The sequence below is a fragment of the Leptonychotes weddellii genome, chromosome 6 (assembly GCF_054177405.1).
Source record: "Leptonychotes weddellii isolate Sample4059 chromosome 6, ASM5417740v2, whole genome shotgun sequence".
In the NCBI taxonomy this organism is placed as follows: Eukaryota; Metazoa; Chordata; class Mammalia; order Carnivora; family Phocidae; genus Leptonychotes; species Leptonychotes weddellii.
This window is the reverse complement of record NC_138374.1, coordinates 27918257-27928629: the sequence shown is the minus strand read 5'-3', so window position 1 is coordinate 27928629 and position 10373 is coordinate 27918257. Positions and strand designations below refer to the sequence as shown.

At 43.8% G+C, this 10373-nt stretch overlaps 1 protein-coding gene across 1 annotated transcript in view; it reads right to left on the bottom strand.

The window, feature by feature from the left end:
- Nucleotides 1-1518: 1518 nt before the first annotated feature.
- Nucleotides 1519-10373, bottom strand: part of ARHGAP19 (Rho GTPase activating protein 19) — a 28559-nt gene continuing 19704 nt past the window's right edge. Inside the window, exons 6-8 of the mRNA XM_081823075.1 lie at nt 9796-9906; nt 9176-9254; nt 1519-5371 (exon numbers count right to left, since the gene is read on the bottom strand). Of these exons, the coding sequence (XP_081679201.1) occupies nt 5361-5371; nt 9176-9254; nt 9796-9906 (201 nt within the window). The 3' untranslated portion in view covers nt 1519-5360. The remainder of the gene's footprint in view (nt 5372-9175; nt 9255-9795; nt 9907-10373) is intronic.

Below are 10373 nucleotides of genomic sequence, written 5' to 3'. Positions count from 1 at the left end.
AGGTAGAAGACTCTAGGAATCTGGGCACTGGATGCTGCTGGTAAAGATATTAATGACCAACTTGGACCAAGACTTAGCCATTTCCTAACCCCAATTTTTGTTTTTTGTTTTTGCTTTTGAGGGGGGAAACTAAGAGGCTGGGACTTTAAAACATCTGAACAATCCTGATGAACTCTATACCACGACCCTCTAGCCTGGGGTTCAGCCTTCCTTACCATCTCCACCCCCGTATGCTTTTAATTCAGAAATGGAGGTAGGAGCAAAAGGTGGGCAGCCAGCCCTGGGGAACAGAGGCCACAGAACTGGCCCAGGAGGAAGGGGAGACTAAGGAAAACTCTGTTTTCCCATCTTCCCTTTCTGCTGTTTAATGCAGATTTGTTTCTTCATTCCTTTCTACAATTTGCATATTGATTATGTGCTCAGCGCTGTACTAGGCATTTTGATCCTCTTATTTTTCAAAATAACTCTTGTCCCCTCCACCCCTTTTTCTTTTCTTTCGCATTACTGTTTCCTGTATGCGTCACTCTCAAGAAAAAGACATGGCTCCTTTCTTTACAGTAAATAACAAGTTGGTCCTTGGGGGATTAGGAGAGGGACAGACAGTTCTGAGCAGCAGCTAGAGAGCCAACATGGCAAAAAAAGGAGCACATGGGTAGATAATGGAGCAAAGACAACTGCAGGGTTTTTATTCGTGGTCCAGATTTAAGTAACTCCTTTGTTATCAAAAATAACTATGTCAGCATCAATAACCTGCTGATTATAAAATGTATTCTTGGCAGAGAGAGAGAGAATTAACATCTAATGAATACTTGCCATCTGCCAGGCACTGTGCAAGGCTAGTGGTTCTCAGTATTTTAGTGGTCAAGGACTCCTCTGGGATTCTTGTGAAAACTATAAAATCCCTCCCTTAGAAAAATTCAAATGTACACAAAATTTTACATAGAATCACAAGGGCAAACAATGTTCCAAAGCACAATCACAGACTCCAGACTAAGACCTTCTGTGCTAAGCCCTTAAGATCTGAGAGCACGTCATTATTGAGACAAGTTACCATTATCCCCACCTTACAGATGAGGGGACATCCCCAAGGTCACATACATAAGTGGCAGAAACATTTCAACCAGAGTTGTCTAAACACTACTTGCTGTCCTAGATAAAAATGTCATCTGGTTTTTACTGTTATTATAACTGTCACTCCTTATTTTTAAACGAGGAAATAAGATTACGTGAGAAACTGAAATCTGTGCAAAACATTCTAGACTCAGCCACAGGACATCAGAAAGCTCAGAATTCCCAGGGGTTCCAATCCCATTTCCTATCAGCCAAAAGCCCCACTCCCCCCAGAAAGAAAACAAGCCAAAGAGGTGCTTTTCTTAGACAGGTTTCACAGGACTCAGAACAAGAAGCAACCTGTCAATAATATCTCAATAAAACTGGGGGGAAAAATTTTTAAGAGGCAACCTCTCCTTAAGATAGTCTATTGGTCAAAATGGGAATTGAGAGACCAGTCAAAGCCTATGGCTATGAACAAAAGAAATTTAATTTCAGAATATTACAGGAATAACAAAGAAAGATAATGCATATGATTGTTTCTTTACAGTTACATATATATATCTGATACATAAAGTCAAATAAGAATGAAATACAAAAAATGGTGAAACAGTTAAGAAACCTTGTTTCTCTTGTTGAACAAGCTCAGGGAGAGCCAAGGGCGACCCCTGTTATGAAGGACCCCGGGCGGGAGTGTTTTTTCCCAACAGGCTCTGCCAGTCTCCAAACGTCTGGGGGAGTGCTCAATGGCTCTTCAGCCCCCCTGGCTGTGGCCTCGCACACTCCAGTTTCCATGGCAACCCAAGCACTCAGGCTATTATGTACTCACCTCCTCACTAGCCCCTCCACTGACTCTCCACCAGTGGAAAGATGTCGGTCGGCACTGGCTGTCTAGGAAAGCTAGCTTTTCCGTGGGGTTAATTACCACTGGTTTGAAAAGACTGTGCATTTAAGGACCCAAATTTTCCCCAAATTCTAGAGCAATCTTGACAAACGCCAGTACCCAGGTTTAGATCAAGGTCCAGTCTTCAGTACAAAAGCTTTGGGGCGGGTGGGACAGGGATGAGGCTCTCCCTGGGAAAAGGAGTTCTATTTAGAAAAGACCTTCCAGCATTTGTGTGAGGCCCCGTACGATGGTAAGGAGGCAGCGAGAGTCTAGGGAAGTCCGTTCCCAAAGATGACTTCCCCGGTTATGCACGGGCCACACAGCTGGTCACTGCGGGGCCCAGGTGCGAGGACCACAGGTTCTCCTAGGAGGCAGTATTTAAGCCATATCCGAACAGAGGCTCCTGGGAAGGAAGCTGCACAAAACCACCACTACGCGGGAGGAGAGAAAGGCTCTGCTCTGACACTCCAGGACCTGCGGGCTTCCTTACAAGCCAACAGAACGGCCGCCTCTGGATCACCCAGTTGTTACCACAGTCAGCAGCCCTCCACTGCCCCATTTCCCAAGGGTGCTCCCGAGAAGGCTATTCCGGGTGAGGAGCGGGTGGAGGACCAGCTGCGGGTCAGCACCAGCTCCTCGACCATGTGCTGGCACGCAGGTACAGTCAGGATCTTCTAATCCTTCACTGTGGCGGTGGCGTCTTCCAGATTCCCTGGTCCCAGGGCAGAGGTCTGTCCCTGTAAAAGGTTAGAAACTCCAGTGTCTATGGTTTTCACTGCTGTCACCAGCGCAGCTCGCTCAGTGATGTGAATCGAGGACGCGCTCTGCGTCCTCACGCTCGTGCCCACTGGCACAACGCCGCTGCGCTGACACATCAGAACCCGTTTCAACTGACCGCAGGAAGAAGGGAAATGTTAAAAGCCACAGAAGGAGGCATTTCCAAAGAGACTGTTCCAACACGAAAAATAACCACAGCAGACTGAAAAAACATCTTATAGATTAAAAAAACTGTTAAATACTGGCTCACAAATACCTACCCACCAAGTCAAAAGGGAGACAGTAGCTTGCTGTGGCAAATGATAAAGGGCTTCCGTCTCTGAGTTCTCCGTAAGATTCCACCGGATTAGAACACTTACATATTACAAGGAAGAAAGTTACGCTGTTTATTTCTCAAATTTGGATTCCAACTGGATCACAGCTTCTATTTAAAAATGACCTATCTATCACACCCTTTAAGCAAGGGAAAATATATTTAATAAATAACTTAAATGAAACACACATGCCCAAATTCACACATAAAGGGCCCAAGGGGGCGGGCCATACAAAAGCAGTTGCGTGTGGCAAGCATCTCTCTCACTACGCTAGCCCCAGCACACTACCCTGGGATACCAACGCCATTCAACCAAAGAAAGTCTCCTAAATCTCAGCTACCTCCCTCAAATAGAACCCCAGGACAAACCTGATGACAGGAAGGTATCAGGTCACTGCTCTGCTCTCTCCACCCAATGCCACGCCACCCTGGGATGAACCACTTAGAGAGATAAAGAAAGGAAGTACTGGGTTCAAGGAGATCACTATTTCAGTCTGGTCCTATCAAAAGCAGTCTCTGTCTGCACCCACTGGTAGCTGGTGCTTATTTTCTCAATAAGGAAAAGCCAAATAGAAACCTACACAAATAAATTTGCTAACAAGTATTTTTAAGAATGACACAGAAATGCTCTAGACAAAGGAGCCTCTAAGAGGCTTACACTCCTCGCCATCTATGGTTCACAATCCATCGAGTCGGAAGGCCGAGTTTTACACTTCTCTTCACTATAGCTGTTACAGCAGCCAATGAAACAGGAAGTATGGAAGAGAGACTGACAGCTGGACACAAAACCAAACCGTGCTCTCCCAGCGTCATCCTCCGTTTCAGCAGAAACGCAGCTTTTTCAAGAGTTTAAAGATGGTCGGCAAGTCCCACTTTGCTGGGCAGCTGCTCCCCCGCAGAGCCTGACTCGGCTCTGGCACAGGGTGAGGGCGGCTACACAGCCCCACAGAGCAGTCCCGCTCCAAATGCTCTCGCCCGCCACACGGTGCTCTCTAGGCAGGTGAGTATTTACACCAGATCAAAGCCACGCCGCTGCCTACCTCAAACACACGTGAACATCCCCAACCCAGTCAAAGCCCCAGCCCCACCTCCAAACGACTCCTGTGCCCATCCTGACAAGGAGAGGGGAGGTGCGGCAACCCTCCTCAAACACTGGTGCTAAGCCACAACCGCTTCCAAAGGAGAACGTGCTCTTTCAAATCCTCTCAGCCCTGCAGAGAGGGATGCTCCCTTCCTCCCTGGGACTCCAGCTTGCTCCCAGCAGACAGTCTAGCCTGCATACCTGATCTCTTAGAAGGATGCAATATAATCCCACCCACGAGGAGTCACCCTGGACATAAAGCCAGCTGGCCCCATCCTAGCCACACCCCCAGAGTTTCCAGTACATTCAGATATTTCAGCAAATCTCTATCGAGCCGCCGGTGACTTCCCTTGGGTCACAGTGATTCGGCACAGAAGTACCAGAGGCGTTTTAGGCAAAGGGAGACTGAATGAAGATGAGTTCCGCAACCACACAATTACTTTGGCATCACTGAGGAAAGGGGAAGAGAGGCAAGGGAGGGAGGAGGGACAAAGTTTAATAACTGACATTTATGAAAATATGCTATCATCCTGAATTCTCCTTTTTCAATAACGCAGGTCAAATACCCTGCAATCTCAGGTCCAAGAAATAATTTTTGTATTTCCAGGAAAGCTGTAGTTCTTTGCACACAAATGGTATTGAGGAATACGGCCTCATGAGATAAAGAGCTTTCCCAAAGCTTACGGTGAAAAAAAAGGGAAAGACATCTGTCTTAGACACAATTTAGATGACCTATCCAAAAAGTGGCTTTAAAAAAACAAACAACAGATAAACAAGAAATAACCAAAATACCGCCCATACTATCAAAACAGAGAAAAGCCCCAAGTATCAGTTAAAAATAGTATCAATCCACCAGGACTGACAGTACTTAAAAAAAAAAAAATCACTGGTAGTTGAGCACAACTTTCATATTTTTAAAAATAATATCTGCTTAAACAAATACATGGAATGAGCACTAGAGCCCACCTGGTTCTGCCCATTTACTGTGCTGTGTGAGCTGGCTGGCTGGTTAGTGGTTTCCCCATAATGTTTTCAGAGAGAGAGAAAGAGAGAGATGCCAGCACCCATTCAGAAGAGTCTGCAGACATTATCCAGTGAGTGGGGTTAGAGGTATCAGTCAGGTCATAGGATTAGTTGACTTTCACAATACAAAACGCAGCAAGCTGCAAGTCCAAGCTTCTCTGTGAGCAGTAATGATGCCTGGCTCACTAAAGGGAAAGTTCCAGGTGGACAACAGGAGCACTCTGGATCCTTCAGAGGAATCCTAGGTTGAAAGAAAAACAAGAACGTTAAGCACATTTATAAATATTTCTTTTTGCAAACATCCCACCTGAAAGCTAGAGAAGCTATACTTAGTATTTTCTACAAACAGAGTTAAAGAGCTTAACGGAGAATTTATGACTTTCTACCAAGTAAACACCACCTTGTCCATGTGCCCTAATCTCAGTTCATTAAAACAACTTAATGGCAGTAACAGCCACCGCTGTGCTAAGTACATATTTTGCGCCAGACTCCGCTCTGAGTTCCTTTTGTTCATGACCTCACTTATCTTCACAACAATCTGTGCATGAGATAGCGCTCTTGCCATGTTACAGGGGAAGAATCTGAAGCCTACACAAGTTAACTTTCCCCAAGATAAATAGATATAAGCAGCAAAGCTAGGAGTTGAAACCAAGCCTAACTGAACGCAGAGCTCGTGGCTTTACCACCACTACGCCTCTCAGCAGCGAATGCTTAACTAAATGCCTACTAGAGGTAAGGCACTCTCAGAGGCAGAGGTAGAAGGAGAGGTAAGGTACTCAGTACCGGGAGGAAGAGAACAGAAGATAGGTCACAAATGTATTCTTAAGTCTGGCCCTTGTGTTCCAGGAGAGAAACTAGCTATAGATATCAGACAATACATGTGAAGTAAATAACTACAATAGATCATACTAAATGTCAACATTTTAGTACCATCAATAAGAGTTCAAAGGAAAACGTACATCTGGCTGGCTTAGCCAAAGGTTTCAAAGAGGACGTGTGGTTTAGGTTGGGCTTTGAAGAATGGGTAAGATTCTCACTACTCAAAATAATGCCCATTAATAAGAAGATACTAAATCGGCAGTTCTCCTCTGGGGGTGAATTTGCTCCCTCCTCCCCAGGGGACACTTGGCGATGTTTAGAGGCATTTTGGTTGTCAAAACTGGGGAAAGAAGGGTACTACTAGCATCTAACGGGTAGAGACCAGGGGAAACTGCTAACCATGGTACAATGCACAAGGCAGCTCCCCACGACAAAGAATTATCTGACCCAAAATGTCCAGTGCCACGTTGAGAAACCCTGTGCTAAAGAAATGTCTTTTGGGAGTGTAATCGTGATGATGATAATAAAATTGCATTATTTCCCTCAAATAATATTCCTTTTACAAAATCACCATCAAAAACCTCTAGTTAGTATTCATTGTATAGAAGAATTAGACGGCAAGTAAGTGGATCTGTGGCCTTGGAAACTGGAAGAGAGTTCAGATCTGGAGATGCAGGTCTGGGAGCAGTTATCCTACAGAGAAAATAGAGCTGTGGGTTAGCCCAAGCTGCTAAGAAGCAAAAAGCAAGAGTAGAGATAAGCAGAGAACTCAAGATAGAGCACTTAAAAACACAAAGAGGAGGGGCACCAGGGTGGCTCAGTCAGAGGAGCGTCCAACTCTTGGTTCCACTCAGGTTGTGATCTTGTGGCAGTGAGAGTGAGCCCTGCATTGGGCTCCGTGCTCAGCACGGAGTCTTCTTGTCCCTCCCCTTCTGCTCCTCCTCAACTCCACTCGCGTGCTCATTCTCTCTCAAATAAATAAAATCTTAAAAAAAAAAAAAAAATGAAGAGGGGAGGGGTAGGCCAGCAATTTTAAGCTACCACAGAGGTGGAAAAGAATTCACAAGGAAGAACAAGAATAGGGTAGCATCATGACAGCCAAGGCAGGCCTTTCAGGATGTAGGAAGTGACCAAGGAGAGAGAAGAATGAAAATGCCACTGTCTAATCCAATCCAATCCAAAGTGTTCATTATGTGTGGGCCCCCACTTTTCTGCATCACTTTTTTTTTTTTTTTCAATTTTTAAGTAGGCTCCATGCCCAAAGTGGGGCTTGAACTCATGACCCCGAGATCAACAGTCACATGCTCTGTTGACCAAGAGACAGCTGGGCACACCTAATTCACTCACATGTTTGAGAATCTAATAAAACTATATGTCTGTCCTCCAGAAAAATGTACATAGGCACCTACACATAAAATGACATCAACAATACCAGGAACTTGATCAGAGCCCTTAGGAGGTCCACACATAACAGCTCAAGAATCCCTGCTCTAAATCTTCTGCTAAAATATGAACTTGGCTTATTTCTTTAATGCATTTCTCTCTCCTGAAAGTATAATTGTCAATATAAAAAGACTTACCATTTCTTGATTCTTTTCTATTTTAAAGATTTTATTTATTTATTTGAGAGAGAGCAAGAGTGAGAGAGTCACAGAGGGAGAGGGAAAAGCAGACTCCCCGCCAAGCAGAGAACCCAACGCAGGACTCGATCTCAGGACCCTGGGATCATGATCAAAGGCACATGCTTAACTGACTGAGCCACCCAGGCGCCCCTCTTCATTATTTTCAAAAATGAGAGCCACAAAAGATGTAACTGATAAAAAAACAATGTATCCCTCAAAAATAACTTACGTGTAGTTTTGATTCACGGATACATACGATTCATGATTCACGGATATATACGTAGAAATATTTAGACACGAATAACTCAAACACGTAGAAATATTTAGACACATGTAACTCAAACACCCAACTCCCCTCAATCAGACAGACCTGCCTGCAAGTCAGAAGCAAGATGGAAAGAAAAGAGCGTTCAGATACTTCATTAAAGGATATGGAATGAGACTATACTGAAATCTAATCTTCTAGAAAAGAATAAAGATTTATCCGTAAGGACTGGACTTTGGTTCTCTTTCTATTGCTGATGTCTCAATAATTACGCTCATGTCTCAGCAGTAAAATGCACATGTCAAACCAGAGATCACTTCATCTGCCACACAAGCCTTACAAAACAAAACAAGTCTCAGCCAGTTCTCTCTAGTCACAATGATGGCTACTTGTTAATGCTTCTAAAATATTATTTCAATTAAGCCTCATAAAAAATCTGTGAACTCGATATAACTATTATCCTATTTTCAGAGGAGGAGACAGGCTCAGAGAGAATGAATGGTTTTGGGGCACATGGGTGGCTCAGTCGGTTAAGCATCTGCCTTTGGCTCAGGTCATGATCCCAGGGTCAGGAATCGAGCCCCACATTGAGCTCCCTGCTCAGTGGGGAGCCTGCTTCTCCCTCTCCCTCTGCCTGCCGCTCTCTCTCTCTCTCTCAAAAAAATAAATAAAATCTTTAAAAAAAAAAAAAAGAGAGAGAATGAATGGTTTTCCTGGGCCAGAGGAATGATGACTCAAATCAGGTACAGCAAATCCCCTGGTCCTCCCCATGGACCACACGGCTTCTTCAGAGGAAAGGACAGCAGCGGCTGCCTTTTACCAGGACCCTGGGGCAACCAGCAGTCCCCGCACCAAATAATCTTTTTTGCCCTAAGTATCCTCAAAAATATGTTGTATGATATGATTTGCAGGGTCCATCAGCTGTTTATTAGCTGGAAAGCCTCACTGAATAAACAAGGCCAAAGTCTACACAGAAAAAAAACATAACTATTCCGTGTTTATTGAGCATATTCTTAGCACTTCTGTACTTGGTTTCACAAATTAGTTTACACTTGCTTTTAATTTGCTTAACAAGAATTCTTAAGATTTTTTTCACATGTGACAAATCTGTCCAAGAATGCAGGGACCGTGTGGGTCAGTCTTCACAGCTCTGCCTGTCAGCACCTGGGACAGCGCTGAGTAGATGATCAATAACCATCTGCTGAACAAAGGCAAGGGCAAAGACCCAGCCTGGCAACTGTATGCTGCTTCTGACACTGGGAATTCAAACCACTACTGAGGGACTAGATGCAGAGAGGACTTACGCGGAGTAAGAACACAGAATAAGTACAATCAGTACCTTTTTTCCCCTCTTTCTTCCCCTCAGACCATTTCAATCTTGTTGGTGTCATCGTGACAGCTGGAGAGCCAGAAAATAACTGTAACAAAAACATTTTATAGTGGCTTAAACGCTCTAATGTCATTCCTACAGACAGACTTTACTAACAGAAGAATTATTTGCTTGTTCAGTTTCCATGTGAAGAGTTTTACTGAGGCTGATTATATTTATATCATTAAGATATAATGATATTTATATCATTAGTCTTAACTGATTTTATGGCTGGCTTAATGAAGCAGCATGTGTGGGATACCCAGAAGGACTACCCAACAGATAATGCAGTGCCGAGTAGGCCCAGCTCAAATGCTACCTGCCCCATAGAGTCTCCCAGTAAGAACTAGTCCCTCCAGCACTTTGTTTGCGGAGCTCTTTCACTGTTATTTGTCATCTCCGCATATGACTGGCTATATCCTCCTGGAACTCCACATGTGTTTCTTTTGACCATCAACATAAATGAAAGAATTAAGAAAAAGGCACAGTTGAATGGCCCAGAGAAACACAGTAAAACAGATGACAGTCTATCAATATTTCTCCTTCCTACAAATATACACAAAGAGGAAGTCCAAAGAACAGTATCTTACTAAGTTCATATTTTCTTTGCTGGCTCTCTTCAATTCACCAATGGCTACAGATTCCGGAGTAGGGTACTTGTTTTTCTTTTCTGACATCATCTGATTTCCCAGGACCTTCCGCTGATTTAGGAAGAGAAAATACGTGATTTATAAAGATCTACTATATCTGTATTACAGCCATACTGGTCTTTAAATCTACAGTTTCTTAGTTTAAAAGAATTTCAGATTTCTGATAAATTCTCCCAGGCCATCTTATACAAAGGAGGCCAAAGCATGTTACAAAAAACCCTGAAATCATTGCCTTTCTTTAGGTGATCATTTTTCCTCTATATTTAAAACAGCTGAAATATAAGAAACAGTTTTATAGTTGATTTAAACAAGCTAATGCAGGCCAATTACAGTGTGCTTCTGAGACCATTAACAAACAACCCCCACCAGTTATTTACCAGTATAATTTTTGCCCCCAAGACGTGCTGTCTCCGGCAGCTGTTAAGAGCCCCCTCCCAACTCAGGGACACTTCTGCTGCATCCACTCTAAGACTGCTTCCCTATCACGTCCTCGCACAGGATTAGAAAACTTGGAGAAA